The sequence below is a fragment of the Pithys albifrons genome, chromosome 2 (assembly GCF_047495875.1).
Source record: "Pithys albifrons albifrons isolate INPA30051 chromosome 2, PitAlb_v1, whole genome shotgun sequence".
Lineage (NCBI taxonomy): Eukaryota > Metazoa > Chordata > Aves > Passeriformes > Thamnophilidae > Pithys > Pithys albifrons.
The window spans coordinates 108,673,260-108,695,286 of NC_092459.1; the positions used below are offsets into that span (position 1 = coordinate 108,673,260).

At 39.5% G+C, this 22,027-nt stretch overlaps 1 protein-coding gene across 11 annotated transcripts in view; it reads left to right on the forward strand.

The window, feature by feature from the left end:
- The window catches only part of EHBP1 (EH domain binding protein 1), a 226,009-nt gene that overhangs the window by 180,219 nt on the left and 23,763 nt on the right, over positions 1-22,027 (forward strand). For 3 of the 11 annotated variants that reach the window (XM_071582029.1, XM_071582031.1, XM_071582032.1), the window contains 5 exons: positions 113-229; positions 3,281-3,408; positions 6,057-6,198; positions 6,349-6,455; positions 9,082-9,205. In XM_071582029.1, the coding sequence (XP_071438130.1) occupies positions 113-229; positions 3,281-3,408; positions 6,057-6,198; positions 6,349-6,455; positions 9,082-9,205 (618 nt within the window). The remainder of the gene's footprint in view (positions 1-112; positions 230-3,280; positions 3,409-6,056; positions 6,199-6,348; positions 6,456-9,081; positions 9,206-22,027) is intronic. The other 8 variants (XM_071582030.1, XM_071582038.1, XM_071582040.1 and 5 more) reach the window with 4 other exon arrangements.

The following is a 22,027-nucleotide window of genomic DNA, read 5'->3' on the forward strand; positions in this document are numbered from 1 at the left end:
TTATTTGCATTTTTATCATAACTCAGCTTGTTCTCTAAAGCATTCATTTTTTTTAGTGGTGTGTTGCATGTACATATGAAAATACTAACCTTAATACTGTATGTTCCTACAGATGAGGATGAGGATGATGATAATATTGAGATAGATACTAATGAGGAGGTTCCTGAATGCTCTGTTTCTGGAGGTGGAGATGAACTTACTAACCTAGAAAATGACCTTGATTCAACGGGTAATTTAAATAATGGCTATTTTGTGTATTTTGCATGACTAACACTCCGTCATCATATAAGTCCTGTTGTGCTGCTTGTCTCTCTATCAGATTTATTGCCTTCTGCCTTTTCAAGTCTTTTAAACCCTAATGCTTAATATTCTGCATTCGTGTTTAGCTGGAATTTAAAATCAACAAAATCAGTATTTTCAACAATGGCAGTAAATGTCTGTTGCTTGTTTGATGGGGAAGAGCACCCCGAGCCAGACTGGTAAAGCAGAGCCACCTGAAAGCACCTTGCCTGCATTGTGCCAGGCAGGCAGAGGAGTGTGCAATGGCATGAGTGAGTACAGCTGCCACTCTCTGCACTGCCATCCTGGCCCCTTTACTCAGGGAAGAGGAGCAAATGTGTCTCTCTGTGTTCGTATAGACTTGGTATCAATCCGGTTCCTTCCCAAGAATCAGTTCAAGGATTTACACCTTGTTGCTCCAGTGGGGGCATGGAGGTATAAATTGGAATGAAATTAGTCCTATTTACTTTACAATGTTCAGGTAATAGGGGTTTTATTAACACATTAAAGCATGGGAGTAGTGTTTCCCACTTTCAAAAATATCCAAGCAAATTGGAGTTCAGGTGATAGATTCGATGGTAAATATGTTGGAATCTTACAGGGGAGTTGCTTATTTTAAAAGGAGCTACACCTCAAAGACGCAATAGGAACTGCCCAACAATAAGAGGCTCCTCAGCTTGCAGTGAGCTGCTGAAGGAGTTTGTTCTCTGTACAAGCCTGCCTGATCCAGGCAGCCCTGGGGAGTGCCCAGGGTCTCTGTTGATGGTGGGCTTCTCTGCCAGGGCCTTTCTGCTCACTGCAGGTTAGCTCGAGCCTGGAGGGGCTTGGCCAACACAGGACTGTGTCATGAAACAGGCTGTACAAGAGAGAACATCCTCAGCATCCTCTGACTTGATTCTGCCCATGCCAGCTGGGCCTGAGTGTGTAGTCCATAATATATTACATCAGAATTAGTTTAGTGTTTGTTCGTTAAGAATTAAACCAACAGTGATGTGTATATAGAACTTTCTAGTCTTGTTTGGATGCAAAGGATTTGAGTCATGTCCATTATTTTTTTCTCTGTAAGGATTTCCAGACACATAAGAAAATATATTTTTCCCAGCACTGGGATTTAGCTTGCTTAGAGCAGAATCCTGTCACATAATTTTCTCATAAAAACTAGTTGATTTTAGAAGAAATCAGTAAGTTAATATTCCTGTCGCATTGCCCCAGTGACATTACCAACATTTATTTCTGTGGACCTTCTTTCCTGAGAGTTACCTTCTCAGTGATACAGACCCACTACCCAGTGCTTCATGTCCCCCATGGGGAGACATTCTGAAAAAAAAACCTCAGACATCATTTTACAGTTCAATCTGCACAGAAGCCAAAGGAACAGACAAGTAAGAAAGAGGATGGGCAGTGATACAGAAAGCAGTCTAATGCTGTGATAGAAATCAGAGTCCACAGAATTTGGTGTAATTCTGCCAACTCATAGCAAGTTCTAAGAAAGACTCAATCTCGTGGGAACACATAAAACTAAAACTGTAAGGGGTATTTCATATTTGGGATCATTGTAGACCATCTTAATTAGTTTGTCCCCTGCTGAATCATAGTCTGTTCTGAGAGAGAAAACTTTATTTTACTGCTTCTTGGTTTTAAATGTTATTTCTGTCTATATTTGTCAGCACTTCTACCATATGCTGTTGTTGCTGTTGTGAACCTCTTATTATCATAGTTATTACATGGTGTTTATGTATAAACCCACAAGAACATGCATGTACTTACATGTGAGCCTCAATTAAGGACACCATGGATGGGTGTGCCAGAGGAAAGGGAAACTATCCTTCAGCATAATCCAGCCCAGCCCGTTGCTGCTGGAGGCAGGCAGCATTTGATTGCCAGCATGCCAAAAATGTTTTGGCTGATAGGAATTGGAGCACTCCAAACCTTGGAAGGAGCTGTGGGGCAAAACAGTCTTGACTCCTTTTCCACACCAGCCAGAAGTCACCAGCCTGCAGTGAAAAACTCAGGTTGTGCATATAGGAGAACATACTCTCTGCTGTTTCCTCTGCCTTTGACCCAAGGGCCAGGTGTAAGTGCATCAGGTGTGCAGGTGATGCTGCACTTGCTCCAGTTCAGGGATGATTTCTCATGTGAGACTGCACATACAGTGTGTGTCTGGGGGCTTCTGTACCAGTGTCATTCTGCTTCCCTGCCCAGGGTTAGCTCCACAGTCCTGTGCTGCACCTTGTTATTAACACCTTTCTCCTTATGTGTGTGTGTGTGTGTAGGTGACTATGTATGTAGGTGTGTTACAAATTCATATAGTCAACATTCACATGTAGAATGAGCACTGCTGGGAGGTAAAATTCTCCACTATTATTTGTTTGGTCTCTGATCCAAGTTGATAAAATTGGTGATACAAATTCTGGAGCTTCAGCAGACCTTGAATATGTCCCTTCGATGCAGTTCTGAAGTGTTTTATGACTCTCCCAGTTTCCACATATTCTACGAATCATAGTAAATTATTACTGGAAAGTTGTCCTTTTTGATACTGAAATTTTAACATTGGGAAACTGCTGAGAAGCCTTAGGATGAATTAGTAGTTGATAAATTTGAGGGGTTATCAGTATGTAAATTACGTGATAAATTGTTAGATATCATCTTAAAATAAGTGGCTCTTTAAGTGTGTTTTTTATACCAAAGTATAGGTATGTATTCATTGGGAGTAATTTTAAATATTGTCTACTTCCTGTGTTTTTCATCTGCTGTCTGCAAGCATGTTTACTTGTTCAGCTGAGTGTTATATATAGTTTTTGAGAAAACTTAGGAATATCTATGTACATTACATAAACCTGCACCAATCCCAATGGCAAAAAAAATCCTTCTAGTTTATAGTTTTTTTAGTTCGAAATGATAGCAAAGTGAATTAAGTCTACCTTTTAAATTGCTACATTGTTGTAGCAACTCTGCATTGAAATGCATCTCACTCTGTTGTATGTGGTATTTGCATATTTAGCAGAACAAAACAGTAAGTTGGTGGATTTGAAGCTGAAGAAGCTCCTAGAAGCTCAGCCACAGGTGGCAAATTCACTCTCCAGTGCTGCTCAGAAAACTGTAACAGATAGCTCAGAGCAAGACATGAAGGTAAGTTTTGCTTAATGCTTTTGTTTTGGTACCTGTGTGTTATGATTGAGGGTTTGTATTTTGTGAGGAGGAAAATAATTTCTTATCAAATCCTTCAGAGTCAGAAACACAGAAAATCTTCATGGCAGTGCAGTTACATAGTTTGCAGTGCACTGGGGGTTTCCTATTTATTAATCAACACATTTTCCTTTTTTCCTTTTTTTTTTTTAATCATGATACTTGTCATTAACAAAACACTAACAAATTTAAGAGGCAGCTCTCAATTCTGCCTACTCAGGTTGTTATTGATGCTAGAAATGCAGCACAGACTCCATCCTGCTGCTAGTGCAATCAGCAGCGAGACTCTACCTGACATGAATGGGAGCAGGATTGGGCTCTCAGGGATTTACTTGCCTCCCAGAGTCCTAGTCCTCTGTTTTTCCTGCATTAAAATTAAGCCATGGTACACTTTAAAGGCATACATAGTTTGGGTGCTCGATGAGTGCTTCTGAGAAAAACAGACACAAGTATGTGGTGTATGTGGGCATTTTGCCTATTTCTAATGTTCACCACTCAGCATAAAGTGCCCACCAATCAATTTTCCATTTCATTTTCTTAATTAGACCCGAGTGTTCTTACTATTCTATTTTTTTTAAAATAGTCCCTGTATGTCATTAATATCTTTATGGCTCTGGGGCACTTCCAGTTGGGTATAACTTTTCACCCACCTGCAGTCTGTGGGGAGAGCACTGCTGACTGAAAGGATTTCCTTCCCCAGATACAGAGATGCTTTGAAGTCCCAAAACAATGACTTTCATTGCTTTTCCCTTACACTGTCGGTTCCTATAAATTGGTGATGAAAGTGTGTGGCAGCAGCAGAGGACTTTCGGTCTCTATCTTTGAACAAAAGGAAGCCTGGATCAAGTCTGATTTTTGCGTTCAATTTAGCTTTCTGCAGTGGATTTAATGCAAAATGAAGCTGGCCCAAGAATAATACAATGGATTGAAAAGGCTAACTGAATTAGTGGGCTTAGAGGAATACATTTGTAAAGTGGCAGAAGTCCTCAGTCATAAAAAGGTTTCTTAAAATGGGATTTACTGGCTAATCACACTGATATTTTAGCATGTTGCCAGGCCTAAAAAAATTAGTCATGTTTGTTTATTTTGGTAAAGACTCTGGTTTAGGCTGTCAGATGGTTATTGTGCTAATAACAGGAAACCACCTTTTATTTAACCAGAATCATAACCACCTGAGTAGTGCAGCTGAAAAGTCATCCAGGGTATAAGCAATACTTGTTTAAGCCGAATTCTGTGAAATGACACCTAGGCCACCTCTTACGGTAATTTGGTATCACCTAACCTAACAAAAATGAGATTTCACTTCATAAAAAGCTTTTGTGAAGGACTTGATTCTTTTTAAGGTACTCCCACAAAAAGGTGCAACTTAACAGTTTATCTCTGCGTGCGTCTTTTCTAAGGAGGAGTTGAAAAGGCAGTGTTATAAGGAATATATGGTGTCCATCTGTTCTCATGGAGCTCTTGGCATTGAGGTGGATTTGTTTTTTAATAAAATGCAGTTTACAGGTTTCTAAATGAGGCATTCTGTGTTTGTGGAAAAGGATAAACTGTTACCTTCCCTTGGGGATTGTGTATCCCCGGCCTCCTTGAGGCGAGAGAATAGGCGGTTGGAGAACTCCCTCATTACCAATTGTCTCAATGCAGAGGAAGGGCAAAGTCTTGGTAGCTTTTGATAACCAGTTTCAGCATTCAGCAGGCTTAGCTATTAGTCATGCATCTTAGCCTTTCCCTATTTACTTTCAAAACACTTAATAAAAATAATAAAAGATTAGGTATAAAATGAAATATTTGTTTGGTACACAGCACCTCGGTATCTGCAGTTTCCACACACCACAGTGGTTCAGTCTTCTGGGATATTTCGTGTTGATAGAATCATTTGAATTTGTTACCAGTATTAACATAGGAAGCCCTGGAAAAGATAATTGTAGTTTCCTTAGCTGTAAAGGGCTTACTTACAAATCTGGCTTTGGAAAGTTATAGCTGATGAAATGCAGTTCAGTGGGGTAGCATTATAATCCTACCTTTTAGACTTCATCCAGCATTAGTGGTTTATCTCAATGGGCATAAAATTAGAAACTAGTTCTTCTTGTCATACAAGTCTATGGGACTACAGAAAACGACAGATTTCTGTACCGTGCTGGGAGAGAGGCTGAAGGCAACACGCTTTAAAATGATAGAGATCGTGTTCAGGGACAGGGACGCCGTGACTTGGCAGCAGCACGGGCGGTGCTTGGCAAAGCAGAGGTGCAAAGGAGGGGTTTTTGTTTAAAATCGGCATTGCTGGCAAATGCCGGTCACAGTGAGTAGGTCTGCCCGGTAAAGAAGTAGTGAATTCTGCAGGAGGGTGCCCACAGAGCAAAAAGCAGCTGTTGCCACCACACATTAAACAGGAAAAAAAAAAAGGAAAAGTTAATCACTCTTCTGCTTTTTTCCCTGCAGCTGATACTTTCATCCAGTATAAACCACAGCCCGAGTTGTGAAATCCACTCTGTAAAAGCTGTGTCCTGTCCCTCACAAAAACGTACCTTTCAAATTAATGTCTTCCCGCCTGTAAACAAAAGAAACTGTTGTGTGTGTGTGTTTTTTCCCAGCAGAATGGAACAGAGGAACATCGTGCTGAGCGACCACAAAAAGCAGCAGAACGGTTTAGAAATCCCGTTGTGTTCAGCAAGGACTCGACCGTCAGGAAAACTCAGCTCCAGTCTTTCAGTCAATACGTGGAGAGCAGACCAGGTAGGAGAAAATATAAAACCTGTTTTCCCATCTTATGATTTAATAATATTTAACAATAAATATATGAAAACCTGATAATGTAAGTCCACATTTCAATACATAAATATCAAGCTTTATAATAATTTTACATGTCTTTTCCCTTTTTTCAAGAGATGAAAAGGCAGAGATCAATACAGGAAGATACAAAGAGAGGAAATGAGGAGAAGGCTGCGATAGCTGAGACTCAGAGGAAGCCATCAGAAGATGAAGTGCTTAATGTATATTAATTTTTTGTCTGGTTTCATGATTGCTGATAATTCCAAACTGTATGTGGAAATAGTGCCTTTATTTGTTAAAATGAGATGTTAGGGTTTTTTAGATGTCAATCTCCAGTGCATTCAAAGCAGAGTGAGAGGGGTGCACTGTTGAATTAGTCTGCAGTGTGGTGATAATTGTCAGATAAAAAAAATGAATTTTTCAGAGTTCCACAGCCCCAGCTTCCTTGAGACATTTCCATCAGGGCACTTCCCATAAAGAGATTCCAGTATTGATCTACCGGGAGGATTTTAATTATTACAATAGCAGATACCGCAGAGCTGCAGTTAGAGGGAAGAGTCACATGAGACCTGCTAGAATTTCTCAGCCAACCCATTTTGTTGGCTTGGGTTAATGGGTGTTCAACCTTTCCATTATCCAGATCAGCCGTGAATTACTAGCTGAATGATGTTTGCATTAATATAATATATATGGTAATTTCTTCACTTAATTAACGGGGAGGTTCAGCTCAGTAGGGGTATGGGCTGATCATGTGTAAAATTGATTTGTGAGGGAAATATTTGATAGACCGCAGGGAGAAAGCTGGTTTTGATGGACAGCTGCGGGACAGAAGCAGGAAGAACCAAGTTTTAACCTGAATTTTTTTTGTCTGAAAGCGCAACACAGCCTTTGAGGGTGGTAGTTTGTTGCTCTCCACAGTTTATCTGAACACATTTGTCATTTTTGCTGAAGCAATCTAGAGCTGAGGAGCAATTTTGTACTGCTGTCGTATCTACACCAAAACACTGAACTTTTTACGAGCCGGAGTTATTTTTAGTCCAGTTGTACTTTTGCAGAGCTGAAAAGGTCTGGCACAGTGAATTCACATTACATATGCAGATGATACACATGAACTCTTGGGATATTACAGCCTGACACAGCATTTCTTTTCATCTTCTAATAGCAATTGTTAACAATTATGCATGCTGACATTAGGGAAGTTTTCATACTATTTTCAATTAATTATAGTTGATGAAAGGCAATATATTGCACATCACTTCAGCTCCCCAGACTGATTTTTTTTTCTTTCTGCAGGGAGTGCTCTCAGGGAGTTTTGGTTTTGTTGTTGTTTTTCTGGCTATGCAACAGGCAGAAGATTTTCCATTACAGATGATAATGTTGGCTGCTGTGTAGGAAGAGAAGGACCAAATTAATAAGGGCGTAACATTCTTAAATTCGGATAACCCAAATTTCAAAGTTCTGTGCTCGTTACTGGGCCTGGAAGCTTGGCCATGCTTTTAGCTTTCACTTTGAACGTGTCTTTATTTGAAATAACATGCTGATGTGTATATTATGCCTGTTGCCTGAACATGAAGCTGAATTGATTATTTCAGACACATGTACAGAAAAGCAATTGAAAACATTTGCTCAAAGTAACCAAGAACTCTTATGCAGCAAAAAGTTAGGTTCTAGTAGGGAAATGAGCCTCATAAAAAAAACTGTTTATTTTTCTGGTCCCAAAAGACAGTGATTTTTGTTGCATCCTTTACAGAGTGCAGATGAAACATGGAATCATTTTGTTGGAGGTTTTTTTCCTATTTAAAACATTCAACAAGGGTCTGGTTCAGGCATAGGAGGAAAAAGTCCATGAGGTTAATTGGAAGGAGTAACTTTTTTTTTTGTAACTTATGCAAAAACATACTTCAGGAATGACATTTCAGCATTGTGTACAGCCACAACACTGTGTGAAATTTGTTGAGCCACGTGGGAATAACCTGGAGGTACTGAATGTCTTGGCTTGGGCTCCTGCGAGACAGCCAGGCCACTTTGGAAACACTAGAAGATTTATGTGGTCATCTGCAGGGCATTGCTGGGGAGTTAGAGGGTGCAAGAGGCAAACTTGACTTTTTAGTGTTCCCACAGTTTTCTTGGTAAGGTTCAGTATGATTTATCAACTGGACATCCCAGAGCCACCTCCTGGCACAGAGGCAGGACAGCTCGAGCTCACCTGAGGCACCTGAGCGTCTCCCCGGGGCTGTTTGTCACCCCTTTTCAGGATAAGAATCACAATTAGTGTAATTAGTGGTATTTTTACAGCTCACCGTGTGACAGGCCAATTCCTTCATTCAGAGAAACCCAGAGGGGTGTGATGGCCCAGGCTGGGGAGCACTGGCATTAAAGCTGCCTCAGAGGAGCTGAACAAGCCAGATTGGTTTTAATCTTAAAAGCCCACTTTTTAATTGTCGCTAGAGACTCTTGTGCTAGTTCTTCTAGCCCCTAAAGTTAACATTTTAAAATTGAATAAGTGGAATTGGCACATTAAGTAGTGCTTTATTTGGATTACCTTTCTTTTCATGATACTTTGTTACAGCAGCTCTTCTGTACTTAGAAATAAGTTAAGGGAATTTTAAAATATCTGCCAGGTAGTAAAAAAATGCAAAATGAAATGTTCCCTGAAGAAAAAAACCAGGGTGTTTTAATAAACAAATAAGGACATTTGGCAAAATTGTAAAGTTTATGAAATGTGTTAGCTTTTTGGTAGGAGCATGATATTTGGTTGTTTAGGTAAGTGCCTTACTAAGTGTTTGTGGAAAGGAAAAATGCAACTTACAAGTGATGTTTTTTCTTCTTGTTTGTTCTCTTTAACAGAAAGGGTTCAAAGACACCAGTCAGTATGTTGTAGGAGAATTGGCAGCACTAGAGAATGAGCAAAAGCAAATTGACACCCGTGCCGCGCTGGTGGAGAAGCGCCTTCGCTATCTCATGGACACAGGTACGGTGCCCAATTACACTGTAAACAGTTTTGGCAAATTGAGCGTTCACAAACTCTTATAGAGTTTTGGAAGTGTGAATCTTTGAAGCCTGAATGTTCAGCAAAACTGCCTTGAAAATAAAAAGGCTGCGATTTGCAGCCACCTCTCTGGGCCCTGGTGATAAGAGTGCCTTCATGGGAAGTGATAACTTGCCCTGATACCGTGTGAGCCAGCACTATTGAACAGTGTGCTCATCCATGCAGAGTTGGAATACACATCTGTGCCTCATTGATATGCCACTGCTTAAAAAAAAAAGGAAAAAAAAGAAGAAAAAAAAGTAAGATCTTCGCTGTTCTACTGATTCAGTGGGAAAAAAAATTTGGCCAGGCTAAAGCCACGTACTGCATGAAACAGAGCACAGTACATGGAGAAAGGCTCCATTGACTAGATCTCTGAAATTTGAGAGTCCTGTCTGGTTACTGATACTCCACAATTATTTTATTTGTTTATTTTCAGGAGGGGGAGTTTTAAAAGTCTGTAATACTTAATGTTGTAGGTGCCATTGAAAGGATTGAAGTATGTGGGTGATTTTTTGTTAAAAGCATAATGGTTGTGGCATCAATGATGAACATTAGATGGGTATTAAAGGCTGGTGGTCATCAGAGGTGGAAAGGTTTAACTGCATCAGTTAGAAACAAAAGGTGCTTGGATATTTCAAAAATAAATAATATTGTAGGTCCAAAAAGTGTTCTTCCTGTCCTTGAGGGGGGCAAAGTTAGTTGTTCCAAATGACTTTGTGGGTAAATTGCCCTTGAAAGTTATATGTATATGTGATGTTATAAACTTGAAGCCTGCCTTTAACCGAAACAACAAGTTTTAAAGTAGATTGACTCCAATATTATGTTTTGAAGTACAGATGAATTGACTTTAGTTAAAGTTCAATACTTCAAAATGAACCTGCCACATTTAGCCAAATTTTATGATTTTTTTCAATGTATTTACTTTCTCATGTTCTCAGGTTGTTTGACTTTTTAAATAATTTTACAAAAACATGTAAATCAGAAACTATTTTCATGCTGAATGAGTGCTTGTTTAATAGGACTTTTACCTGTTAGGATTTTTTGAAGTACTCTTTCAAATGCATTACATGACCCCTAGTTATTTGGCTAGAAAAAAAATTATATATATTATCCTGCACTTCTTTGTGTACTTTTTTATGTTTGTGAAATGGGTGTTCTATACAAAAGAGCCACAATTGTACAAGAGTGCAATGTTTCACAAGTCTTATATGTACTCCAGATACCATCTACAAATACATTTGGCATCATCAGCATAGCACTTGGGGTTTTTAAAAACTTTAATAACCATTCAATTATTTGATTTATGTCATTTAATTTCTTGTATTTTCAAGTATGGCAGGAGTTGCTGTATTCTTCCTGTCATATTCATGATGAGATGTGTGTTTGTTTTTTTCAAGTATCCTGCCTAAAACAGTGAGGCTAGCGCAGAGCTAGAGAGTAAGAACAGGGCCATTAAGTTTGTAACAGGAATACTAATGAGTATCCATTGCTCCTTGTACTAGAGAGAAGGGGACAAGTGGCACAGCTGTAATAAAAAAGTTACTTTTAGGTTGATTTAAGTTAAATCAAATGTTGAGTTAAGGTTGAGTTAAGTTAAATCCTGAGCATTCAGGATTTAACTTAAATGAAATGGTTTGACAAGTCCGTCATAAACATACTATTTATGTTTTCAGCTTAAAAATGCAGTTTAGGAGAAAACATGTGAAAACTGGAGTTTTTTGCCTCTAGTTACCTTGAAAGCAGGGATTCTCAAACTTCTCTAGCTGTGATTCACATCTTCACAGAGAGCCCATCTTGTGTGTCACCTCCCCTACCAATCAATATCCCACCTGTCATCAGACAACATCCCAGTGGCAAGACCTGCAACTGCTTACATGAAAAAGTAGTATTAGGAGGGTTTGCTGTGTTATTTTTCATTTGTTTTCAAAACAAACGTGTGATATGGTGGTGAAGAACATCTCTCTTTGCTGTGCCTTTGAAATGCAGTTCTATCAGCTCTGTCTCTGTGCCCTGAGTGCAGCCCTTCCCCGGCTCCTTGGCTGCCTCTCTTCTCTTCAGGCTCTGCCTTCTCCTGTGCTCTCCCTCTCTGGTACCTGCTACAGCTGCTTCAGAGGATCTGCTGTATCTCATCTCATTAGTGCCTCTCTTTGTCAGGATGGCACTTGGTTGTCTTCCACATTTCTCTTCAGGAAATAATTCCTCATGCAGACACATAAGAAGCTTGTGCCCACATCTCAGTCCAGGCTTCTTCTGACAGAGTCTGGGCAGCTTTGCCTGAGTGTCTGACTGAGAGAGAAATCTGAAAACCGAAAAGATGAGTCAACAGCATATAACCTGCCAGGTTGCCACGGACCACCAAGTGGTCTGTAAAGCCAAGTGTGATATCTAGAAAAGCCCTGAAGGGCTGTGGATGGTGATCTCAGGGTTTTGCAAATACTCCCTTAGGTGTTGGTGCATACCAGAGAGATGAGAAACAGGAAATGCTGCCAGCTCTCAGAGTTATTCTGAAAAGTCTTTTGATATTTGGTTTTTCTGAAAATGCAGGCTTTAGGAACAAGGAGGTCACTTGAGCAAGTGTAGCTGAAAGATCCTGAAAACTTAACATGAAGGACAAGAACCACAAGTGAATTGGTTCAATAATTAAGATTCTTTTATAATCACGTCTCTTTCTTAATTTTGTATGGCTTGGGGTTGTAATATTGGAAAGCCTCAGGCAAATAATTTCTCAGCAGTTGAAACAGGGTGCTGTGTTTGTACAGTTGTCTAAGGAGGGCTTACACTGAATTGTCCTAACAGCTGTTTGTAGGATGATAGTCCCCATCAGTGTAGGGGCACATTTTGTGTTGGGATTTTCAGTGTTGTTTCCATGTGTGCCAAAACCATAAATGAAACAACCAAGAGACTCCCATCATGACTCAGTTATTGCCTTGGAATTAAATTCAAGAAGATGGTAGAGCATGATCTGTTGAGCCCTTTTGTGTTTGCTGGGGACTAGACCATCTTTTCCTTCTCCATTGTGCTTGGCCTGGTTCTTTATTAGACTTACCAGGAAGAAAGCACTCCCTTCTCATCCTTCTCCAGCACAAAACTGGAGGTGGTTTTTTTTCCAGTGGGGAGACTTTGCCACCTGGCAGCTCTTCATCCTTTGAGTTTGAGAGTCCTTTTTGTTGCTGAGCCAGGAGGGATTTTTTTCAGGCTTCAGCTTGGACATCTATTCTGGCTATGTTCATTTCACAGGAAAAGACTTTTGTCTCCTGCTCCCTTGTATCGAGACATTCGTTTTAATGCTCCACCTGTCTTTGTGGGAATTTCCTTTCCATGGGCTAGTGGTAAGACCAGAAAAACATGGAGACTAACCTGTGGACACTGCAGGGTTTGGTAAATCTGGAAGAATTCATATGGTTTCACCAAAAGAGAAACCAACTGTAAGTATAGACAATATATATCCTTGGTTAGATCCCAGCTCGTGTAACTGCTTGACTTTGTTAGACATTCCTCTTACCTTTTGGAGATAGTTTCTAGCCCTTAGGATTGCAAATAAAAGGTTGAAAATGCCACCCTGGCCTTATTAGGACAGTAGTAGCTGGGGGTAGCTGTGAGGAGAGGATCTTGGAGGTTCTCGGTGCCCCACTCCCTTTCGGACATGACGCAGGAGAAGGGGAGTGCCTGAGACAGTGCTCTCCAGTCCATTCCCTAGGATCACATCCGGGGCAGAGGGATCCATTCCACTACTGCCCTTGCAGCCACTGCCCTGCCTTAGGAAAAGTGTGTCTGATGGAAATGGGGCTGTAGGAGGAGATCCCAGGCCCCATCTGCACATGCATTGCCATTTTCCTGCCCTGCCAGGGAGCCTTTTGGCTGGGCAAGGCAGTCTGCTGGCTCTTGGCCAAAGGGAAGCGGGTATTTTCAAAGTTCATCAGCCAGGCAAAGAGTTTGGAACTGGCTGCAGCTCTGCATTTCCAGTGCCAGCTGCTCATGATTTGACTAGAAACACTTTTCTAAGATGTGTGAAAAAATAAAAGTTATTAAAATTCCCAGCTTGCTGATTCCTATTTGAATCTGAATAGTCACACTTTTATTAATATCCAGTAATTTATGTCAGTGGTGGTGTAACCTCAGTCCTTGGTCTTCGCACTTAAAATGAAAATGTAACCTCACCTTGTCCCAGTGCAGTGTAGTTCAGTGCTGCATTGCAAAGCTGTGAGGAGAATCAGTTCTTCAGTGCCTTGAACTCCACGGAATAAGCTGATGGCACATTTGTTATCCCTGTCTGGATATATGTAAGAGTTGTAGGAAGGGTTTTGCAACATACACTGTCACCAAACATTTGGTGGGTGCAAGTTTTTAGAGAAAACACAGCACAAAGGTTCAAGTAAGAGGAATGAGTTGGATCAAATATAAAAATCATAGTCTAATATCATTGATTTTTCTTGTTTCTCTCTTATACTGGTTTGACACTAAACAATGACAGAGTGAGGATTATCTTGCTTTCTTCAGGGTTGTGCCTAACCTGTTATGGATAAAATAGGTTTGTCTCTACTTTTGACAGTATTTCTCCATTGCAAATTCTTCTGTCATTGTATTTTAAGGTGTCTGTCATCTTGATATCCAAGTGCCAATTAAAATGCAGAATTATCACATCCACAATTAAAATAAAAACCAAAGAATCCCAGTTTTCAAATCTCTAATCTAAGTTTATCTCTTTTTCAGTCACTATTTCTTCACTAATTGCAAAAACAAGTATTTGGAAAAAAAAACTGTAGCTATCAGATATTTTGTTATCTGACTGCAGGGTATGAAGTGTTTTTAATTGTTTTTCTGATTAACTGCAGGCTCCCAAATTCAAGAAGAAACCTATTTATGTTTTCCATGTGAGATCCTGTACCTTACTAATATATGAGTGTGTTTGTGGTACTGTACAAGGATTAATGAAATAAAAAAACCCTCTGCTGCTGTTGATTGACCAGTGATGGTAAATGTAATTGAATTAGCAGTGCACTAAAATAAATGTAGACAAAATAAATATAGACAAGAAAATCTGGTGAAAGCTTCTGTAATGTTTTAGATTAATAGGCATACAGAATTCTTCACATTTTTTATTACGTTGTCCCTAGATGAATTCAAAGTAATTGGGGTGGTTAATTTTATTTACACAGAGCCGTTCACAGCGCATTAAATAATAGAGATAATTGAACAAGAATTGTCAAGTGTGTACTGATATCAGACATATTACAGAAGGGAATGTGCATAAAACTTCATTTCTATGCAGCCATTGTTTATGGTAATTAAGTACACAGATTTATCCCTTGGTTGCCTTCCAAGCTTATGGCAACTGCTATTGTTGTGCTCCATTAATATGTAATCAGGAAATAGTTTAATTTTCTAATCTGCAGTTTGAGAATTCACTTTCTAACAACTCTTAATTACTGCATTGCCCTAATGATGCTCATGGTTAGGAAAACTGAACCAATAAACTCCATAGAAGAAGCCAGAGGGGATTATACTTCCAGAGGTGGTGCTTACTTAATAAACTTGTTATGCCTTCACCAGAGGGAGCTCAGTGTCCTTCAAAAGCAACTAATTTTATATTTCAGAGTTGTACATACCCACGGTGCGAAGAGTTAACGCACGGCGTGCAGAGGGGGTGGCTGTAAATGTGATTCACTAGAGAACCAGATAAGCGATACTATCACCATTTTGGTGTTTTTCCTACTGTATACTAATTCTGGAGTTTAATTGCACAGGAAATAATGCAGGTGGTTTAATCTATTGTTTTAAACTGTCCTCATGGGTTTATTTTTGTCAAATTTGTTTTCTTTCATTAGCCACATTAGCTAAACACGGTATCATAAAATCTTGCACAGACAGATAAGCTCCATATATTGACAACTATCTTATATTTATGGCTTTCAGGGTGAATCTTAAAACAGTAACAGGGTTTTTATTGAGTCATTTCCATTCTCCACTGGCCCATCATTTAGTGTGGTTGCAATTTCCGTGCTACTGTTGTACCTAATGCAACTCTAATGACAGCACTGAAGTTGCTTTGGGTTTGTGCTGCTGGACTGAGGTGACAATCCAGCCACCGGGATCCTGCAGTTTGTCTGTGCTGACCCTGCCTGGGAGCACTCAGTCTTCTAAATGAGAGCTGAAAAACCAGAGTTAACATCTGCTGAGGTTTACCATCGCTGCAGTATAATACACCTTGGTGGTTCCTCTTAGTGCAGGTGGTGCTCTGGGGTGGATCTCGACAAGTGTTGCCTTTTTAATGGCAGTTACTGTGGCTTGAGAGTCTTCTGCACATTTATCTTCTGAGTTTGGGGTGTCGTTTTATTTTTTCCAACTTGTACCCGATTTCAACTCTGCAGGTACTCAAAATGGGGCAGGACTGCCATCTCCCAGGCAGTGTTTCACCGCACCTTTTTCAGAACATAAGCTTCCTTGTCAATAGGACTAATTACACAGTGAACCAAACAACAAACATTAGAAAACCTGTAAACACATATGTTGTGTCACTGCAAATTAACTCTTACCAATCGAAAAAGCAGCATATGCTTTGTTGTCACATGTGAAAGGAAAGTCACATGTATTAATTAGCGTTTTACACGGCTTTGAAGATATAAAGGACTGAGGTTTGTAAGAGGGAAACATTTGAATTTCATAGAAAAGGAATAAGGTTGAGCTAAAAAAGTGCAGGCACAAAAAGGGAGTTAAAATAGTTGATTTAGTCAGTTGTAACAGGATGAAATTTTCTCATAATAAATCTCATCCTGGGATGAATTTGTAGATAGTCTTTTTGCTAATATTTCTTACTGTCCTTTGGCTTTTGCCTGGGTTGGGGCACTGAAACTTGGGTCCCAGAAAATGTGCTCTTCGTTTTAGACATATAAAACAAAATGCACATATGCAAAATATTTTAAAGGGATAGCATCTATGTATTACATACAGCAGTGCATGAACATATATGCATTTATTTTAATAGCAGTCCAGAGCACATATATAATGGTATATACAGTTCCCAAGTACATATTTAATTAAACCATATGTGTTTTCTAGTATTGGATAGTAAGAAATAACACAGCTTTCTGCTTGTCTGGCTGTAGAGCTTTTGAGGCATAAAATGCACAGTTTCTTTCTATGACAGCACATAAAGAAAAAAGAAGCAACTGTAAAAGAGAAAAGAAAGGGGAGACAAAAGGCACTGACTGGCCATCAGGTAGCTGAGATACTGAGCTGTTGTGTCAGGACCACAGCTTCCCTCTATCTCCTCATCTTCGTCATAGTCAACAACTGTGGTGAGCCTGTGCCTTACAGCTATATTATCCAGAAGCCAGGTCTAGAATATATTTTTTCTTGGGCAGCAGCAGTATCTGGCTGGTGTTTGGGACAGCTTCAGGGCTGGCTGACTGACACCATTGTTAAGCACGCTCCTGTCTGTGAAACTGGTTTTTGGAACCGTCTCAGGGTCAAGTTGCCAGTAAACTGTCTAAGTTGCTTTTTGCTTCAGGATGCTTTTTTTTTTCCCTATGCTTTCTCTCACCTATTTGAATGGTGAAGAATGCACTTTCTGTCAGGTTAACAGAATCAGTCTCTGCCTATTGCTTGTGATTATAATGCATAAGGGTGACTTGTTTTGGATATTCCTGTGTCTACTGTATTGCCTCAAAGGATAGGTCATCAACTGATTAGTAACCTCTTTGCATAATTTTCCTTTGTGAACTCATTCAAGAGTGAATTTTCTACCTATGCTGTTGCATTAAAATCTGCATAGAAAGACAAAAAGAACTTCTACCAGAACAAGCTGTTATGCCCAGAGATAAAGTATGCATTCAAGGGGCTGAAAATGGAAGCAAATAGATAAACATGTATGTATCATCAGGGTTCTTTTTCTGCCCTAGACCGAAACAAAGGTGCAGATGAAATTCTCTGCTCCATTCGGTGCCTGCATCCCTGCTCTGGCTTCCCTGGGCCACTCATTCCCAGCTGTGCTTACGGAAACGGCTTTTAGGTTTATAACCTGGGAGATGTGTTTGTCTCTTAAGTTTTCCAGCAAGCAGAAGTGTGAAACATCAAGGTGGTATTTAAAAATGTTGCATGCATTCAGAAAAATATGTTTTTCTTTGCTTGTGGATTGACTCAAATACTCCTGTATCCCAGGCTGTTAATGTATACAGAAAGGGCCAAATCTTGAGATTGTAAAAGCAGAGGGAGCTTGCTTGGAATAAATGACAGCTCAGTTTTGGAGCGGAGGGAGTTCTAATGTTACACTCCCTGTTTTCATTCATAACCACAGCTTCCAAGCTGGAATATGTGGGGACACTTTCAGGCAGAGGGCTTTTGTACTTAATAGCAAAGTATGGGCTGAGAGCAGACCTTCAATATCAGCTCTTTTGCAGTTGCTGTAGATTGCTTTCTAATAAATACATTGCACCTGTGCAGGCAGCTTTCTCTTAGGGAATGGATGTGCTAAAATGGACCTCTGTAACGATACAGTCCACATCTCCATCAGGTTAGTGGTAAAAAAACATTTGGAAGTAGTATCTGTGCCCCCTGCTTTCCCTACACCCAAAATGTTTCACCTTTGCGAATTTAAATATTATTTCTACTTAGGAGTCAAACTGCTCATCATCACCCTAGTTTGACTAAAGATTTAAGCTGAAGTACGTGAGCAGCATAGAATACATTTCTTGCTCAGAAACACAAACAGCTAGCCAGGCTCTAAGTATATTATCAGGCAAGTTCTTTCAGAAACGTATTGCTAAAGAAGCTTAACATTAATTATTGTAACTTTGGGAAGATTACATCCACACTAGCCTTGTAAGAAGCAGCATACACTTCTTGACCTCCAATGCTAGAGCTTTAAGACACAAGAATGGCATTTTACCAACTTTAATGGGATAACCAGTATTAATCTTTCAGCAGTAAGGAAAGAAAAAGTGTTTAGAGTATAATACCCTTCTGAGTTCTGATAGAGGCTGCCTGTTGTGTGTACTGCAGTCATAATTCATTTGTTTCTCTCTGTTGTTTTGGTTTTGTTTTCTTAATTATTTAAGGAGAAAATCATACTAGGCTGTTTTTTAACTAACCAATTTACATATTGGCTTCTAGCCCCAGCCGTTCTTTCTGTTTGAATGCCAACTTTTTTATGTGGTCTGTTTTTAAAATTTCTTGCCAGCAATATTTGTGAGAGCTCTGCTGTACATCTAGTAAAGAAAAGCATGAGAAGTTGCAATTGCCAAGTTGCAGACCTTCCAATATTAATGGATTTCCTTCACTTCAATTGAATACACGGTCTGCAAAGTAGAGAGAAAAAGATGTACAGTATGAATGAGAGCTAATATCCCCCTCGTAGTTGTACTGCTTGGGAAACACTGTAGTCTGGCTCTGCTGAGGTCAGTTATTTACCTTGCATAAATACAGAGTAAAAGTTATAGTTTCACAAGGTGTTCTTAATTAAAAATTAGGTTGATGCTGATGTGTGCTTCATAGAATCCATAATGATCGACTCCCAAATAAAGAAACTGCAGCAGGATTTCAAGCACATCTCTATTTACATAGTTTAGCACATGAGATTGCTGGATTATGATTAATTTTAATAGCTACATTAAAAAATACATCTAACATCATTCTTAATTAGAATAATCTCTAAAGCCAGTTAAATGTTTCAGAAGACAAACAGTTTAATTAGCTAACCTACAGAGGCTCCCCTCCCCCAAATGTGCAGTAGTCTTAGACTTGGTGTTAGCCTTTCAAGCAGTCTTAAACAATCGGATGAAAAGGGATTTTAGGAAGATTAGAGGACGGGATGCTTTAGACGTTGTCCGTTAATCATGAGATATGCACCATCTACAAAGTTTCACAAAGAAATGAGAATTTAAATAAAATTTACTTTGGTTATCTAGTTAGCATGAATTACAAGTTATAACATCCAGTGATAAGACTATTTAATAAATGTATTCTTTTAATTGTTGATATGAGCAAAAGTACATGCTGGGGTGTAGTAGCAAGTGATATACCAGATTAACATTCTGAAAGGGACAATGCTTTTTTTCCCAGAAACCAAGCCTTTGTTGAACTATCCCAGGGTGCCACTGGATTTTTTTAAGGGATTCAAACTAAAACTTCAAATAGAATTGTTAGAGTTGGATCTTCAATTTCTCTCCTACCCATCTTCAAAGAATTCTGAAAAAGATCGGGGGTAGTTTCTTTAGCTTGGTTTCTTTTTACTTTTTTGTTCTGTTTTAATTTAAGAAAGATTACTTTTGGGGCTTAGTGGTTTTTTTTAATTTGCTCAGGTACAACTTTTTTTTTTCCCAGACATAAGGAAGGCTAAACAATTTATATCTTTCTCCCCTCCACTTCAGTGTTTTCTGCTTGACTTCTTCTTAGTTTTAAATTAGAGGAGTTTTTGTGATCTAAAAGAAGTCTACTTACAGAGCTTTTTTGTGAATGTCCTACTTATAGAAAGAAATACTCATTTTTTTTTTATTCTTTCCTGTAAGATTTGTCATTGTCCTTATTCTTGAAGCCAAAAAAGCCACATAAATTAGTTGTAGCAGCACCATCAAAACACTTGCTTTCTAGATGAGGTGGCTTTATTTTAAATAAATCCCCTCCCTTTCAGTCCCTATCTCCAAACCCTGGGGGGAACTGTTTACCTGTGCAGAGAAGCAAAGGCCAGCTCTTAAACAGGAGACATTGACCTCCTTCCACTCAAGTCCCCTGAATTTGTGGCAAACAGATCCATCGTGTATGGAGCCCCTTGGGAAAATGCAAATGTCAGCAAATCACTTCTTTTAACATGGGGCAGGCTTAAGTCAAATGTCACACCTACCCTGAGATGCTCAGAAAGGTGTGTGTGTGTTGGGCACCTCTTTTCACTGTGGAACAAGCAGTAAACACTCAAGTCAAAAATAAAAAGGGGGAGAAAAAAGAGGAAAAAGAAACGATTCTGGATATCTACAAGTTGGCTGATGTGACCCTGTGCCACCTACCAGTGTGCTGGCTGTGACCCAGCGATGTGATACTCCAACAAGATGAAAGAGATGGTTGTCTCCACTTTCTTTTGACTTCCCAAGACAGCTGCCTGGTAGGGACCAAATGGCAGGGAAGAAGAATATCTGCCTCACACCTGCTTTCTCCAAACTGCCTGCCACAGTGCCACCGTGCCCACCCGGCTCCCCTGGGAGGCAATCCCAGCCCTGACCCCCTCTCCATGGAATACCAGCACAGAATAGTTAAGATAGTTTTCTCTTCTTCAAAACATCATTAGGATTGAAAAAAATGAATCTCTTGCTTGCACATTTTGCATAAATACATGGTAAGTTATCAATTGATGTTCAAATAGCTTAATTGAGTTTGAGGGGGGAAAGGTCATTTAATTGGTCTATTGAAATGTTAACAGAAACAGATATGGCAAGGGATAGACTTTAATGGCTGCAGTGTGGCACTGATGTCTGCATTCACTTGCAAAATTGTTAATTAGGGCACTTTGGTAGTTCATTTACTTTTGTATTGATGTGCTTAGTCCAACGAGAGAAATTGGGTTTGTATATGGTATTTACATGGGGCAGCAGAGGCTTACGGTGCAGTCAGGAATAAGGAAAATACAGTGTGAATCAGAATTGGTTTATGATTTGTGCCAGTGTCTTCATTAACATCCTACTGGCTATGCAAGTTGTTTTCTGGTGGCTGGTATATTTTTGTGTGTGACTAAGGTGGATATATTTGGTTTCATTTTTTTAATCATTGTAGTTATGGACTTGAATAATGCTATAATAATGATTTTTTTTTAAGTTATAAAAGCTTTTTAGGCTAGGTTAAACAAAAAATTACAGCAAACCAAGGAATTAGATATCTGTGTTTGGTGAGCCCTGGAAAAACGTGTTGTCTCCTTAAATGCATACCAAAAGAATATATTTAGTAGCAATTCCTGGCCCACAGTCATCAGTGCCAGTGAAATTACAAAACCACTCCTTAGTTATACTTAAGGTCCGTCGAGCCTCCCTTACAGAACATAAACTTTTAAGGTATTGGGATTTTGTGTGTGGGAATGGCGAAATTGCATGGAGTGTCCACTAGCATTTTTGAGGGCGATAATTGCAGGGATTAATCCTGGTGCTGTTTCCTAATGGACTTGGTGGATGCAAAGCTTTATATTTGACTTGGCTGGAAGAAGGCTGTATGGAGTACAATTTATAATAATATATTATACCCTAAGTACTCTTTATAACAGAGGCAGCAAGGAAAAAAAAGTGAAAACGCAAAGAGCTATGGATCATCACTCTTACCCTAGGGTTGCTGTTGTCCCACCAGAACAAGTTAGGAGAAGAGGGGTCATTTTGCAACGAATACTGTGCTGATCTTAACAGCTTCTAAGTGAAAAGGGATTTTGGCTCATTTTCTTTACTCTGTAATTTCACATTTGGATGCTGTGTCTGCTGCTTGCTTCAGCATTTGTGGCTTTGGGCCGTAGTTTTCAGTGGAGCATTTCTTTTAAACTCCAGGCACTGCTGTAGCCAGAGTGGGCATGGGCTTCATTCACTCATATGTATTTGGGAAAGTACTTACACGAAGATCACAAATATGCACAGTGCAGCTATCTAGTTCTGCAAGTTTAATCCGAGCCCCAGAAAGTTTCATTGTGGCCCTATGCAAATGTATTTACATAGGAATGGGCCTTGGGTCCTTTAAAGAAGGCAACAAAGTTGGAAGACTGAGGCCAACAAATAAATGAAAGTTTCTTTAAATCCATTGGATAAT